Source organism: Leptonotus elevatus, chromosome 15 (genome assembly GCF_054856555.1).
Source record: "Leptonotus elevatus isolate MCC_2025b chromosome 15, RoL_Lele_1.0, whole genome shotgun sequence".
Classification (NCBI taxonomy): Eukaryota; Metazoa; Chordata; class Actinopteri; order Syngnathiformes; family Syngnathidae; genus Leptonotus; species Leptonotus elevatus.
The window spans coordinates 19073359-19090905 of NC_141253.1; the positions used below are offsets into that span (position 1 = coordinate 19073359).

The 17547-nt window shown below is 39.9% G+C and overlaps 1 protein-coding gene across 3 annotated transcripts in view; it reads left to right on the forward strand.

Annotated features, from left to right (window-relative positions):
- The window catches only part of lmnb1 (lamin B1), a 72130-nt gene that overhangs the window by 40502 nt on the left and 14081 nt on the right, over positions 1 to 17547 (forward strand). For 2 of the 3 annotated variants that reach the window (XM_086096247.1, XM_086096248.1), the window contains exon 9: positions 5899 to 6018. In XM_086096247.1, the coding sequence (XP_085952373.1) occupies positions 5899 to 6018 (120 nt within the window). Of the gene's footprint in view, positions 1 to 5898; positions 6019 to 14411; positions 14531 to 15179; positions 17225 to 17547 lie in introns of those variants that run through there. The other variant, XM_086096249.1, reaches the window with a different exon arrangement.

A 17547-nucleotide genomic window follows, 5' to 3' on the forward strand; every position in this document is an offset into this window, starting at 1 on the left:
AGTTTAATTTTCATAAGGCATGTTTTGGCCTTTCTATGTTTAAAATCCACGCTAATGGTCAGATGAAGGGGAACGTAATATGCTTGTGAACCGAGTCAATGTGTGGAGGAACTCAATGTGTACGTGCATTAGCATAAGTGTCTCAATATTAAGTGTTATTAGAGATTGTAGATGGTTTATATGCATTGCTGATATGTGCAAAAGCACAATAATGTGCTTTTTTTTTTAGTATGAGCTTTTTTTCTTTTTTTTACAATTTTGTGACCTTTTTTTAATATCACCAACCTCTCCACAATATTGTGATAATTATCATATTGTGAGCTTCATATCGTGATATCGTATTGTGATGTTTGGATATAGTTACATCCCTATTCAATATAAGATATGAATTTGGCAGAGGGTAGAGATTTGGACCCTACCGTCCAACCGCGGTGTAGCGATAATTGATGTTGTCTTTTGGACGAATTAGTAATTTGATCAGCGCTTGAGGAAGTCGTAATTCCCTCAATCGCCTACAGGGGCACCACGTTCTGTTTACTTTCAGTTTAGAGAAACAACAAATAAAATCCAAATTCTCATTTATTTATTCATATCTGAAGTCGCCATATTCAATGTTTGTAGTTCTTTGTGTTACTAAAATAATTATTACTAATCCACTCGGACACAAGCTAGATTGAGACTGACCTAGATTCAACAAAAAAACATGCATTTATTCACTACGGTTACACATACAGAATCAAAATACTGCCTACCTAGCTATCATACGGTGGAAAGGAAAGGGATAAGAATAAAACTAATAGAAATAAGAAAGGAACAATTTAACGAGGTAGAAAGCAAAGGTTTGACTTGCCAAAATCTGTGAGATATTTGAAATGGAAGGTGCACCAGCGATATGTCAAATTGGCTATGAGACGTGCAACTTAATAGAGTGAGTTGGATCGAGTGGGTGGAGGGGAGAGCGGTTGAAGAAGAGAAAAAAACCAACTGCTCCCCCAAAAAAACAAGGCAAAAATAAAAATATAAAAATTGGTCCACAGTCGGACGAGGGGCGACACAGCTCGGCTCAGGCGCGGTTGGGACTTCAGCTGGAGTTGTCCGCCTGGCGCGCGAGAAGATCAGCGTATCAGCTGGCCAAAACCCGCTACTGAGGCCAAGATCTGCTGCGTGTCTGCGTCCTTAGGGAGACCAGCCATTGAACCAGCTCTCGCTGCGATGGGACACTTGGAGCAGGTGCTGGTTGACGCACGGGAATTGCGCATGCCCGTCCAACTGTGGTTGCTGGGTGACACACGGGGTCACGGAAAAGTTTGTCGGTGACTGTGTCGCCGAGGTGGGACGAACACAAAAAAAAGAAAAATACGGAAAATGAAAAAAAAACCAAAAAGTGTATCCGTCTGACAGTGAGGGCGCGCGTTGGGATTTAGTGCACGGCGGCGGCGGCGGTGGCGGTGCGATCGCCAAGTCCAAGACACTTGGTCGTTTAGGGAACAAAGGTGCCACGTGGTTGAAAACGTGGCACGGCACCGGGAAGTCCTTCTGTCAGTTCGGGGCCAGACAGAGGGGAGAAGGTGGAAAATAAACAGGAACAGCGGCAGAAAACAAGAGAGAGAGAACAAAGTTCGCGCCGGCTGTTTTAAAGTGGTAGAGCGTGTTCTTCAGAAAGGAGGGAGGACCGGCCCCTACCTCTTTTGACTCGACTCAACTCAAAGACTTTTTAAACTCCAAATTATTTAAAGAATTAATAATTAATAAGTTAATTTGGTCAGGCTTGCAAGTGAAGTTCTTCCAAGCAAAACATGTTATCGTTACACATATCAACTAATAATGCATCAAGAGATCATTTTGTTCATTGCGGAGTAACTTAAGAACTCTCTTGAGGTTGAAGTACATATGACATTCTTTTCCAAACAAAAAAAAAACATACATGATGTGAAACATTCAGTTGTGCGTGAGTTCACTTGTATGTGATGAATTTCTTATGTGAAATGTGTAAGATTGCTTTGTGGGTCATAGGTGTTCCATGTGAGGACAGTTCTGATCATCCCCACTTGAAGGCGCTCTAGTCACATGTAACTTTCAAGAACTCTGGAATGTGACTGGCCTGGATTTCATTGGGCCATCTAGTTAATTTTTGTTTATGACTTCACAAACAACCTCGACGGGGGAGGAGATGGAGCCCTCCGATATATTACTAATACTTTGGTGCTATAAACTCGTGGTTCTGGCTGGTCAAAAGCAAACATTCACATCCTGGTGACATGGCCGGTGGTTGACTTCAAAAGTGTGGAATCCCCTTTGGCCGCCGTCTCTGGCTGAGGTGGGAAAAAAAGAGGAGAGCTGAGACCTCTCGACTCCCACCCCAGGTTGACCTTGCGCATATTTCCAAGAGTGAAATGTTTGGGGGAAAAAACAATTGAGGGTGACTGGCAATATTCGTTACAGCGGTAATGCATGTTGATGTCTTTGTATATCCCCTTTCATGTGCGCTGCTCTGTGTCACAGAAATGCCATAAATGAGAAAGTGTTAAAAAAAAGAAGTATGTTAAAGGGATACTTGAGCTATTTTCAGCAGTAAAAAGTTAATATTTTGTCCAGAATAAATTTGATAACTTCACTATTTTTAATGTGCAATTAATACATTTAAAAACAAATTTTTTACACCTCCTCCGGTTGAAGATGACATCCCCTGTGCTGAGGAAGGATTAGTCGTTACCTACTTCCTCGGCATAGGTTATGTCATCTTTTAAGCAAGTGGAACAATTCGTTTTTAAAGATATTAATTGTACATTATAAATAATGACATCAAATTCATTTTGGACAAAATATTAACTTTTTACTGCTGTAAATGGCTCAATGAGTCAAGTATCCCTTTAAAGTTGTTTAGCCCGCATCACTTCATTGTTGGTTTTGGGGAATGCTTGTTGCGCACAGCCTCTGCTAACCCACGAGCTGCAACTGTAAAGCAAACGTGGCAAACCTGATGCAAAGGTAAACGTGGCAAGATGTGGAGGAACAATAAGGCAAGACAGGTGAGCAGGATTACACTTAACGAGACCAAGGGAGACACAAGGAAAACAGAACACAAAAGATCATGACAAACTAAAGTAAAAATACCAAAACCCAAATCAAGACACCAAACCCACCAAACCCAGACTTGAGGCTGCCGAGCAGCTAGGACGGGGATTTGAGGCTGCCGTGGTTCCGGGACGGGGACTTGAAGCTACCGTGGAGCCGGGACGGGGACTTGGACTTGGACTTGACAAGGCTGTAGCTGGCTGTAGCTTGGCTGGCTGAGGCTTGGCTGGCTGATTAGCAGGAACCGGGGCCACATCAGCCTGCCGCCATAAAGAGTGGGGAGCCCCAGAGATACTAGGATCCGAGGACACAGAAACCAAGGGAACGTAACTAGAAGAAACGGGATTAGGTGAGGCACAAGGTGGACAAAATCATGGCGTGACGGTGACATGGGGCTATGAGATGCAAGATGGAGACCGGGGTGATGAACACGGTGGGGACTGAGGTGACGGGGAGTGAAGTGACGTGACAGTGGTGGATGGAAAACAAAAAACAGGAAAAAATCTCACTCGCACTCAAAAAATCCTCGTAAATGCACTCAATCTCTAAAAACTCATAATCCAAATCGGGGTCCAAATCAGATTTGGGGTCAACTAAAACGTGGGGTGGCAAAAGGGTGTCATACGGAAACTAACTTATTAAACTATAGTACAGGGGTGATTGGGAGACAAGGGAGAACCGGACAGAAAACTCGAACCTCCGTGGAGGGAATGGAGTTGGGCAGCAGGAGGATGGCGACGGGCGCTTCCTGCTGGGTCCAGTCGTGGTCGATCCATTCTGTTACCTTGGGGTGTGGTTGAGGACCCAAATGCAGGGAAGCAAATCGAGGAAATAGAGGTGTAGTAAACAATAGTGATGGCAAAATCCAAACTGCGTTTTGGTACATACCCAAAACCCAGGTGGAACTTGTAATTCTCAGTCTCAGAATCATTATGTCACGTGACAGTTGCCTTTCACGTTCCATTACACCTCCAAACGTCACATTGTTTCAGCAAGTGCCTTTTCTAAAAATAAATAAAATCCGACCATTGCAATATATCAAAATGTCTTAAATCTGAAATAAATCGAACCTAAGTATACTTCGTATGTAAAATTGCCCTGCTGATTCATCGCCCTACATGATAAAATGTCAACATCCTCTTGAACGCTTTGACTTTGGCAGTTGGTTTAGTGGTAACGCACCCGCACAATGGGCTGAGAAAAAGGTCCGTTATCGAGGTAATCCAGGTTCAATTCCCGCTACGGGTGTCATGTTTTTGCAGATCATTCTTTTTTTTCTCTAATACTTTCTGTCAAAACTTGATGCCCTGTCGCAAAAAAAAGCCTTTGAAATATAGCCTGTTGAAATGTAGTTTTTGATTAAATGTGATAGCACTTCATCAAAGCATTTAAGTCATGTTGAGAAGCAAAATTAAAAACAAGTATCAGCAACAAAAAAACAAATTTGTACTTCTATACTTATTTTGACGGGGTGGGGGTTATTCAGTTTTTGTTTCCCATGATATTATTTCTCTCTTATGGCGTCTGTGATGACAGACAGCCAATAGTTAGTTTCCTTACTAGGGAGCTGGCAACACTGATCTACTGTTTGATTGTAATATTTTACACTTGGCCACCAGATGTCGCTGTGGGGGGATTTTCGAACGTTCCAAAAGATCGATTATTTTTGTGAATCAATCGTTTCAATCAAAAAAACAATACCAAAACCCAAATCAAGACAACAAAATTAAACCCATCAAATCCAGACCATGACATCGTGAGGATAAGCGGATACGTGTATATGGTAGCTTGTTTTTTGCCACAATCAGGCAGTCGGGATGCAATGATATCCAAATAAGCTCCTATTGGGGGGGGGAAAGCACAATATATATATATTTTTTTACATAACAGCAGTGACAAAGAAATAGGCTTAACCAGTCATTTTATTTTATCGTCATGTGCTCCTACTGGCTCAGCGGCGCAAATGATCATTGTCTGTGTAGTTCACAATGCTGTGCTCTGCTGAAGTGGACGAAACGTCATGTTTTTAGACCGAGATTTTGAAAACTATTTGCTGGTATGACTGATTTATAGCAGTGATAATATGACTCAAACCACCAAGATGGCACCTCATACATGTGTAACGGCTCAGGGAAAGAATTTCATCACAATTTTTTTTTAAATAAATGTTACGAACAGCTATAGCACATGTGAATGTGTAACCAAACTGATGTTGAGGGGACGACGTGGCGTGGATTTGGCGAAGAAGGATTTGGTATTGCAAACAGAATTTTAGCTAAGACTGCAGTGTGTGCGAATGTTCTTAATAGAATGTTTGTAAGTTGGGCAAAGTCTGTAGGACTTTGTGATAGATCACTGAGAGGTGTGTTTAAGGTGAAGGTGTGTCTAACTTTAAATTTGGGTCACGCCGCCATTGTAGTAAGTAGGCTCAGAACTCTGTCAGAGGGCCCAAAAAACCTGGTCTGAGAAAAGATACCGTTCAGACAATCACACAGACCAAATGATTTTTGTAATTTGTCAGTGAGAGCCTCTGTACGGGTTTGAAGGGTGCTTCTCCACACTGCATATATTACAGCAAATACCTTTGTACACATGAATTAGGATTTTTGATCAAGGCTCTTCAGAATAGTTCATTCTAACATTTTTGACTGTGTTTTGGGTTATGATCCCGTTGGCATAAGCGTTGCAAATGAAGTTTGAACTTAAGTCGTATTTTCCATGGCAATTTCGGTCGGATACCAAGTTTCAGGTTAAGAAAACAGCATGTTGTGATTATGATGATACTTTTAGGTGGTGCGAGCACTAAAAAAAAACTGTTTGCAGATTTGGGTGACTGATGCTGGCAGGAGCTACAAACCCCCCACTGATCTGATTTGGAAGAACCAATCCTCCTGGAGCTCAGGGGAGGATGTCCATGTGGTTTTGATCAACGCACAGGGAGAGGTGAGAGCATGGGTGTATCTTAGTTCATTATTTGCAATCTTCTCGATTTACGTATTAGCTTCTACCACCAGCAATTCAAGGAGTTGACAAAATGATTCAAGTAGTGAGGAGAGTTAAATACTTAAATAAATTGATGTTCTCTCCTACATAGCCCAATTTCATGGCTATGTAACAATAATGGATGTTCGCTCGATACCCCACCCACAAGTCCATCATGACAAAACGTGGAGTACTTTTTTTTACAATCCACTACTTACGCTTTTCTGTTTTAGTGTGTTTTATTTTATTTTAATTCTATAGAGGAAAAAATAATAGAGGAAAAACAGACTGTTAATAAAAGTGCACTTGTGAAGATAAAATATACAAAACAAACGTACACAGAAGCAAAGCATCAATGAAAGCAACACAAGATAGTTTCACAGTAGTCAACCAGTAGTTAACCCCTTTATGAAGTACGCACTTACAAATAGATAAATGTTTGAAAAGGAGTAGGAAGAAATACAAACTTATTAGGTTCTACCTCTTAATCTCCATTACACGATAAATATATCAATATTTTTTGTGAATTTCATACTCATATATTTCTATAATATACAATATGATTTTATATGCAGTGAATAATGTATCAAATGCTAGACACTTTCTGTTTTCACTAACATACAGTATAAATATGTATTTATGTATAGTATACTGTTAGACTGCATGAAATACTATTTCATTTAGTTTAAAAAACTGCTGATATACAGCTAATATCTTAATTATTAATAATAAAGGTTATTACGCTAATGAACAACATACCCTATGCATATATACTTACCGTATTTTCACGACCATAAAAAGAGCAGTCTCAGTTACGGGTGCTTTTTCTGTATTTAACACACACATAAGGCGCACTGCACTATAGGGCGCAAGCACGGTTAAACATACGGTCCATATGGTCAGACCGCCAAGGCCCCCGCTTTTGGCTGCCGCCCACCTCACTGCGCACCCGACCCCTATGGCCCCTCCTACAGGTGGTGAGCCCATGGGAAAGGGGACCCACGTTGCTTTTTTGGGCTGTGCTCGGCCGGGCACCATGGGTACAGGCCCGGCCACCAAACGCTCGCCATTCAAGGCCCACCTCCAGGCCTGACTCCAGAGGGGGGCCCCGGTGACCCGCGTCCGGGCAAGGGAAACTGCGATCCATTTTTCGTAGTCTTTTTGAGCCATGCTTTGTCTGGTCCTTCACTAAGACCTGTTTGCCAGGGACATAAAGCCCCAGACAACATAGCTCATAGGATCATTGGGACAGCAAGCCCCTCCACTATGATAAGGTAAAGACTCACAGAGTAGTACCGAGCCTCCTGATACGGGCTGTTCGATCCCTGTACGACCGGTGTCAAGAGTTTGGTTCGCATTACAGGCAGTAAGTCGGATTTGTTTCCAGTAAGGGTTGGACTCTGCCAAGGTTGCCCTTTGTCCCCGACTCTGTTCATAACTTTTATGGACAGAATTTGTAGGCGGAGCCGAGGCGTTGAGGGGGTGCGGTTTGGTGGCCTCAACATTGTAGCTCTGCTTTTTGCGGATGGTGTGGTGCTGTTGGCTTCTTCAAGCCGTGATCTCCAACTCTCACTGGAGCGATTCGCAGCCGAGTGTGAAGCGGTTAGGATGAAAATCAGCACCTCCAAATCCGAGACCATGGTCCTCAGTTGGAAATGGGTGGAGTGCCCTCTCGGGTCGGAGATGAGATCTTGCCCCAAGTGGAGGAGTTCAAGTATCTTGGAGTCTTGTTCATGAGTGAGGGCAGGATAGAGCGGGAGATTGACAGGCGGATCGGGGCAGCGTCTGCAGTGATGCAAACTCTGTATTGGTCCGTTGTGGTGAAGAAGGAGCTGAGTTGAAAGGCGAAGCTCTCGTTTTACCGGTCGATCTACGTTCCTGCCCTCACCTATGGTCACGAGCTGTGTTTCGTGACCGAAAGAACAAGATCCTGCATACAAGCGGCCAAAATGAGTTTCGTCCGCAGGGTGTCCGGGCTCTCCCTTAGAGATAGGGTGAGAAGCTCGGTCATCCGGACAAAGCCGCTGCTCCTCCACATTGAGAGAAACCAGTTTAGCTCGGGAATCTGGTTTGGATGTCTCCTGGACGCCTCCCTGGAGAGGTGTTCTGGGCATGTCCCACAGACGGGAACGCCTTGGTATCCTGCCGGAGTAGCTGGTTGACGTGGCTGGAGCGAGGGAAGTCTGGGCTTCCCTGCTAAAGCTGCTGCGACCCAACCCCGTATAAGCGGTAGATAATGGTTGGATGGAATACCAACAATACTAATAAAAAATAATAGTATAACAACAACCAATGCTCCAGCACCCCGGCGACCCTTGTAAGGAATAAGGGGTTAAGAAAACGGATGGATGGATGTTCCATCTCATTGACGAGCACTTCTGTTGATTTTATATTTCCTTTTGAACTGGTGTATGTTTGGACATTGTAGTAGGTCACTTCTCAGTCTGTTCCAAATCTTCACTCCACATATACAGAAATACAAAAGCTCTTCAATGTTGTCCTCGAGTACTTTGTCTAATATAATGTCTTATATACTGTATTCCCCCCAAACCATAGCCACCCCCTCTCTTTGAAAACATATTTAGAATATTTCCTGGCAATTTATTTATTCATGCTTTATTTATTTATTTTTAAATTGGGCGGTTTTGGTCCTCCATAGTAACCTATGTCTCGCTTTATAGACTAATTGTACAGTATTGAATTCCACAAGATCAAAGGATTTAAAAAAATTTGATTGTAGAAACCGTGTATTTGTGTGGTGCAGGTATCCAACATTATGGACTGCTCTTATGCAGTATAGGAACAGAGGTTGTAATGATCAGTTGTAGGTGTTTGCCAAACCTGAACAATAACTAGAAAAATTTCCGCGGAAATTTTGAATGGGCCTGCTGACTCTTTTCAATGAGCTGAACAGTTTAAAATTTAAACCGTTGAAATCGGTCAAGAAATGTGGAAGTTAACCATAATCAACTAAAAGTAGTACTGCCCCTTTAAGAAACATGCACATTCACGCACACACATTTGATTTTAACCAACATTTAAATGAGCTGAGCAGTTTAAAATTTAAACCATTGAAATCGCTCAAGAAATGTGGAAGTTAACCATAATCAACATAAACTAAAAGTATCTTACTGTCCCTTTAAGAAACATGCACATTCACGCACACACATTTGATTTTAACCAACATTTAAATGAGCTGAACAGTTTAAAATTTAAACCGTTGAAATCGGTCAAGAAATGTGGAAGTTAACCATGATCAACTAAAAGTATTACTGCCCCTTTAACAAACATACACATTCACGCACACACATTTGATTTTAAGTAACATTTCAATGAGCTGAACAGTTTAAAATTTAAACCATTGAAATCGGTCAAGAAATGTGGAAGTTAACCATAATCAACATCAACTAAAAGTATCTTACTGCCCCTTTATGAAACATGCACATTCACGCACACACATTTGATTTTAAGTAACATTTCAATGAGCTGAACAGTTTAAAATTCAAACCATTGAAATCGGTCAAGAAATGTGGAAGTTACCCATAATCAAGATCAACTAAAAGTATCTTACTGCCCCTTTATGAAACATGCACATTCACGCACACACATTTGATTTTAACTTGTTGCGAGACGTCACGCACCCACATTCCATTGATTTGTATAGGATTACGCTCACCTCAAACAAAAGCCTCTCACGACTTAACGGTTGAAGATGCAGATTCCAGAAATGGCTCGTTAGAACGGCAAGGGTTTGGGGAACGCGAGCATGTTCTCAGTTTTTTAATCGGATGAAAAATGACCAAATGAGAGCAGGTTGAGCAAAGATTGTGGCCATGGTGACGAGTTGAAGTGAAACTTTTGGAAATAGATTTTTTGGTTCCCGTCACTGAAGCCTTAATTAGTCACACTCTAAAAAGGCGACTTTCACCCCTTCGCTCACTGTCTTTGAACCCGCACAGGGGGGGAGCTTTCATTCCTTAATTTTTTTTTTGACACTGAGCTAAAGATGGGAAAAATTCCAACAAAATGAGCTAAAATTCATATCGGTCGCATTTTTGGTGAAAAATCTGTGGAATAATAAAAAAAAAAAAAATAAACCACTTTTTCTAGGATAGTAATATGTGCCTGCTTGCTCCGCAAGCAGCAGCTTAGCTGCTGCTTGCTCCGCTTAGCAGGCCCATAATTATGGGCCTGCTAAGCGGAGCAAGCAGGCACATATTACTATCCTAGAAAAAAGGGTTTATTGATGCGTTTATTATGGGCCTGCTAAGCGGAGCAAGCAGCACAGCTTCGCGGAGCAAGCAGGCACATATTACTATCCTAGAAAAAAGGGTTTATTGATGCGTTTATTATGGGCCTGCTAAGCGGAGCAAGCAGGCACATATTACTATCCTAGAAAAAAGGGTTTATTGATGCGTTTATTATGGGCCTGCTAAGCGGAGCAAGCAGCACAGCTTCGCGGAGCAAGCAGGCACATATTACTATCCTAGAAAAAAGGGTTTATTGATGCGTTTATTATGGGCCTGCTAAGCGGAGCAAGCAGCACAGCTTCGCGGAGCAAGCAGGCACATATTACTATCCTAGAAAAAAGGGTTTAATTATGGGCCTGCTGCGAAGCAGAAGGCACATATTACTATCCTAGAAAAAGGGAAAAAGGGTTTATTATTTTCCGCAAAAATGCGGCCCGTACCGTAGATTGCACCGGCACAAATGAGGTATCAAACGATGCGGCTCGATCTGACTCGGTGCGGCATTATTTTTCTAAGAATTCCCAGTTACCATGGCGACGCTATTCCCAAAAAACTCCCAAATAAAGTCCCATAGGAATGAATGGGAAACCGAAAGACATCAACTCCAATCAAGCACCTTTTTCCAAGACACGCTGCGCGCGCATACGTTGACCGACCGATATGAATTTTAGCTCATTTTGTTGGAATTTTTCCCATCTTTAGCTCAGTGTCAAAAAAAAATTAAGGAATGAAAGCTCCCCCCCCCTGTGCGGGTTCAAAGACAGTGAGCGAAGGGGTGAAAGTAGCCTTTTTAGAGCGTGACTAATTAAGGCTTCAGTGACGGGAACCAAAAAATCTATTTCCAAAAGTTTCACTTCAACTCGTCACCATGGCCACAATCTTTGCTCACTAGACATCAAATTCGCACATTTTGTAGCCACAAGCCTCTGCTTTCTGAAAAACTATATTTATTTATTTGGCTAAGGTGTCAATTAGTACCTTTATTTTCACTTTAAGCGAGGAGAAGTCGGACTTTGGCGCCTATCTCCTCCATGTTAATTTCGCCGTTTTTCCCTCTTCATTTTCGATCAATCATAAGTTTTCAACCTGCTCTCATTTGGTCATTTTTCATCCGATTAAAAAACTGAGAACATGCTCGCGTTCCCCAAACCCTTGCCGTTCTAACGAGTCATTTCTGGAATCTGCATCTTCAACCGTTAAGTCGTGAGAGGCTTTTGTTTGAGGTGAGCGTAATCCTATACAAAATCAATGGAATGTTGCTGCGTGACGTCTCGCAACAAGTTAAAATCAAATGTGTGTGCGTGAATGTGCATGTTTCATAAAGGGGCATTAAGATACTTTTAGTTGATGTTGATTATGGTTAACTTCCACATTTCTTGACCAATTTCAATGGTTTAAATTTTAAACTGTTCAGCTCATTGAAATGTTACTTAAAATCAAATGTGTGTGCGTGAATGTGCATGTTTCTTAAAGGGGCAGTAATACTTTTAGTTGATTATGGTTAACTTCCACATTTCTTGAGCGATTTCAATGGTTTAAATTTTAAACTGTTCAGCTCATTTAAATGTTGGTTAAAATCAAATGTGTGTGCGTGAATGTGCATGTTTCTTAAAGGGACAGTAAGATACTTTTAGTTGATGTTGATTATGGTTAACTTCCACATTTCTTGAGCGATTTCAATGGTTTAAATTTTAAACTGTTCAGCTCATTTAAATGTTGGTTAAAATCAAATGTGTGTGCGTGAATGTGCATGTTTCTTAAAGGGGCGGTAATACTTTTAGTTGATTATGGTTAACTTCCACATTTCTTGAGCGATTTCAATGGTTTAAATTTTATTTTTATTGCGTGTTTCCACGTGAGTCAGCAGGCCCATTCAAAATTTCCGCGGAAATTTTTCTAATTTAAGTATGGTATTACTAGAGAACAATACAGAATGTTTAATGATTTTTTTCTTTGATTTTATGATCTGATTTTACTTTTGCCAAAATGGAGTTGCTTTTTGAGAGTTTGGTTCTGGTATGTTTAATGTGCGGTTTCCAGCAGATTTTGTTGTCAACAATTACATGTTTTCTTTTAATTAAATGTAATTTTGTGTAGTTTCCTGTTTAAACATTTCCAAATACAATTAATTTTGTTTTATTTAAATTGACAGCTTTTTATCAAGCCATGTTTTTTACTTTCTTGAATTCTGAGGTGTCCAGAATAGGCTGCATCTTCTCACCAGAAAGCAGAATAGTTGTCATCTGCAAATAACACAACTTTCAATACACAAGACACATTGCATAAACCATACTAACAATTTTGGTCCCAACACTGACCCTGGGGGACATCACATACCATGTCCAAACATCCATCTATCCATCCATTTTCTGAACTGCTTATTCCTCACAAGGAGTGCAGTGGTGCCTGAGCCTATCCCAGCTGCCTTCGGGCAGTAGGCAGGGTACACTCTGAACTGGTTGCCAGCCAATCCAGGGTACACAAAGACAAACCATTCACACTCACAACTAGGGACAATTTAGAGTGTTCAATTTGGTTTGGTTTGGTTTTATTGAACATATAAACATTAAGAAAACACATTACAAGTATAAAATATAAGTTGAAGTAAATAAGAAAAACAAGAAAACGGAAGAAAGAAAAGAGTTTATATGTTCAAAAGGGGTAGGAAGAAGTTAAAAACGTATCTAGTCCTACCCCTTATTCGTTTTATGATGATAAAATAATAAGGTTAATGTATTTCAACAAAATAAAATGTATGAACCTAGTCATATATACAAGTGCACTTTAACATACGCACATTTGCCAGCAACATATGTACATTAAATTCATAGGCATATACTATAATACAGAAGTAGGAGTAAGTCATTGCTTTGCAAGTCACAAGTAAGTCTTAAGTCTTTGCCCTCAAGTCCCGAGTCAAGACTAACAAGTCCCGAGTCAAGACTGACAAATCTCAAGCAATTCACAAGTCAAGCACTTTCAAGTCATTTTACCAACATCATAGATTATATTATTTGGGGTGAGCATCAAAGTGGGAGTCAGGGACTCAGGGATTGAACCCAGAATGGTGCAACAGATTTCTGTATTTGCAATGTGTTACCAGTCAGACAGTCTCATTAACTACGCAGCTAACAACAAATATTAGCTGATAAACAACCATCATTAGCTTACTTAACGTTCTTTTGCAACTTCAGATGTTGAACGAAGTTTGAAGTTGTTGCCTCTCTGTCAGTGATCTAATTTTGGACATACTGCAATTAATTTGTTGTTGACCACCTCATAGTTTTTGTACCCAAACAACTAGTGGTGCAACTGATCACAAAAGTCACGGATCGTTTAAAATAAATAAATTAAAAAAATTATTAATTAATTAATTTAATTTAATCAGATAAATATAACTTTTGTCTTAATTTATTTTATAAAATGCTTTTGCCCATTAAATTTAAAAAATATATATATCAACTCAAAATGTCTAATATGGCCGTTAGGATTTAGGAACACAACTTAAAGTGCAATATAAGGCAAGATACATCATTATTTTATACATGATCCATGTATAAAATAACAAGGTGAAGGTATCCTGCCTTATGTTATATTGCACTTGTAATGCACTTGAAGTTGTGTTCCTAAAATCCAAATAGCCATATTGAACATTTTTAATGTTTTTTCTTTTGTTTTGTTTTTTAAGCTGGTACTCTATAAAATAACTATAAATGAAGGCAAAGTTCTATTTTTTTTTTAAATAATAAAAAACACATTTAAGTGCAATTTAAGGCACATACCTGTCATTTAAACAGGGAGAGTGGATTACAAAGTACCATAGGTCTACTGTTGCCAACCAGGAACTCGATGCTAACGCTGCTTTCGTGTCCTAAATTTGCTATTTAATATACTTTCGGGGTGGCATTATGATAATGGTGGAAAAATATGTCATTTCAATAAAAACATGTCAAAGGGAAGTAGTCAAGCTGGCGTTCACGCTACCTTGCAGGCAGACTTCAAAGTAAAATCCACCAAGGTTGTTTTTTGGTTGCAAATCTGTTTTTTGGTTGCAAATCTTTTTCTGTCTTGTGTGGGCGGGGTCCTCCCCTCAACCGATGATAGAAGCCTTTTCATTGGTCAGCTTGGAAGTCCCTGCGACAACGTTCATTGGTCAGTTTAGGGGTGTGTCAATGTCCGTCTGGCTCTTCTTGGCTCATTCTACAGTCGCCGCCAGCATCAAGGTAAATATTGCTATTTTTTTTTACTTTTCTGTATTAGTTATATCGTATATTTATCTAAAAGCAACCCTTGGTCTGTCGTTTATCCGGTGCTTTGGTCTAACCATTACAATTAGCGTAATCACTCACTCAGCATTGCTTAGCAATGCTAGCTAGCTCTGATAGTCTGATATCAGACTCATTCATGAAGCTATGTTGTTGGCAATTGAAACACACAAATATACGGCTCACTGGGATAGCTGTTAGTATGAAGTTTTGTGCTATGCTAGCTAGCTCTGATAACTGACTCATTCATGAAGCTATATTGTTGGCAAGTCGAAACGCTACAAATACTCGGCTCACTGGGATGGCTGTTAGTATGAAGTTTTGTTTTTGTTTTTTTTACTCATAAAATAAGCCTTAACATTCGCTTCAGATACAAGCAGGACTGGGAGTCGAATTTATTTACAGTAGCTGTTCCCCCTACGTCTTGTTGTTTGAAGTAGAGATTAAATTTGTGATAGTTGGGAATTAAAATATTATGTAATAACTTTAATCTTGTTTGTTAACTCTACAAATCACATGTCAAACACATCTTATCTGATTAAAAAAAAAAAAAAAACTTTGCATGTTTGTCACTTATAAGCTACTTATATTTTCTTTACTATTGAAGATGTGAAACCAGAAGATGAAAATGGAGGAGCCTCCTGCGTTCCTGAGGTGGTGCAGGCCTACAAGCATATGTCTCAGAGTCTGTTCCACATATACTGTTTTTACCAGAACTGCAAAAGGCTTTGTTGTTGATCAGCGTTTTTTAATTTTTATTTTAAAAGACAAACTGCTTGGCACAAGTATTTATTTTCATCTGTGACATAAACAAATGTAATGTATTTTTGGACCAATCTGTAATTTCCTTGATTGCCCACTAGTCCGCAACATTGAGAGCCTGCAAGATGTGCTGACCAGATTTGAAAAAATAAGAGGTTGGATTTATTTGCTGTAGTGCAGCAAGTCTTTCCTCTGACAAAGAGCATTGGATGGCACATATGATGATCCCGTGCACTGTTCACTGCCATGGTCCAAAGGGAGGGGCTCTTCATATTGATGGATCTGGAATGTCAAATTAATTCATGAAAGCTACAGTAACTAAATGGACTAATATAAAGATTTAAAAAGGTCACAATATTATACATTATTTTCCCCAAATTAGCATATGTCTGTTATCACATTGTATTATAAAGAAAAATCTTGGACAATGTTTTACACTAAATTATATACACTACTCACAAAAAGTTAGCGATATTTGGCTTTTGGGTGAAATTTCAGGACGAGCCTAAAATGCATTCAAACCTTTGCAGGTGAACTTAATGTGACCTTCTCTAAGCTTTTGAATGCACATGTTCAACTGTCAAAATGTTTCAGTACTTTTTGCACTAGTTTGCTGTTCTGTAACGAGGATCTTAACGGCAAAATTCACAAACGACAATGCTCCAGCTCATGGAGGTGGCATCATCAGGAAATGGCTGTTGGAGACTAGGTGTACCTCAAATGGAATGGCCTGCACTTTCTCCAGACCTGAATCCTATTGAAAACCTGTGGGATCAGCAGAGTCGCTGTGTAGAGGCTGGAAACTCTGCACCCCAGAACTTCAATGCCCTTCAAGAAGAGTGGGATGCCACGCCTCAGCAGACGAGTCGACTTTTGAACAGCATGAGACGTCGTTGTCAAGCTGTAATTGATGCTCAAGGGCACATGATGATTTATTGAGATGTTGACATTTCTGGTTGTGGGGTACCCACCATTGTTGTTAACTTTTGTTTCAATCAAATGTTTAAGATGAGGAAATCACCAGTGCATCCTTCTACTTACAGAGGGATTCCAGTGTGGTGGAACCACTCAAAATGTTCTGCATTCATGTATTGATATCACTGTAGCGTGATTTTGAATATGTGGACATTTTAGCATGACCAAATCCCAAAACACACAGCAAAGTGGTTAAGAAATGGTTTGTAGACAAAAAATATTAACGTTTTGCCCAGAGAATCCAGACTTGAATTCAGTTGAAAATCTGTGGAAGGAACTAAAAATCAGTGTGACGACAAGAAGAGCTCATCGCTAAAGATGAATGGGCAAAAATATCAGCCGAGTCATGCACAAAGCTGATCACCAACTATAGGATGTGTTTCATTTGTTGTAATAGCCATTAAAGGCTTTTCTATTGATTTTTGAAAAGGGTAAGAATTATTTTGGATGTGCCACTTTCTGTTCGAATATATATATAAAGGCTGAGGTATATTTTTCCCCACAATGATGCCTCTTGTACAACATCCTATTATCTTCTGGGAGACACCTGTGTCATTTCCAATTGAGGAAAAAAATGCTGGTTGAATGTGAGTAACTTTACAACTAAATTATGAATAATTTCTGACGTGCGTGCGTGTGTGTGTGTGTGTGTATGTATGTATGTATATATATATATATATATAAATAATAATTCTTAATCTAAACCTTTCTGTAAATTACTTCATTAGCCAGGATATCGTGGAGCCATGTATTCCGACTAGAATGAAACTGAATGACCAAACGTAGTGAAAAATGTTTTATATGAACACCTCCATCAGAATAAAACAACAAAATCTGAATGCAAATTTTTGGGATTCACTTTTTGCACATTCAAACAAATGTCATGTAAAAATCGGAATAGCCAAGCCACGTCCAGTGTGCGCATGCTATGTCATGACATAAATGCATAGAAATGTCGTAAAAATGGCCGTGTCTTACCAGAGCTTGTTTACAATGGGAGAACTTGTTTTAAAGTACTTGAAATTGGAACTTGTTTTTAATCAAGCCATGTTGCTCCAATCCATGGAGTACACTGTAGTACTGACAGGTTACACCTCAAAGGTCTCTTCATAGCGGTTCCACCCTACATTTAAAAGAAGGAGGATGTTATAGACATTTTATTTTTAAAGGTTCCAATTATTTACATGCATATGCAGCATACTACCATAAAACATCTGGAAAAATAAAAAATATGGCTA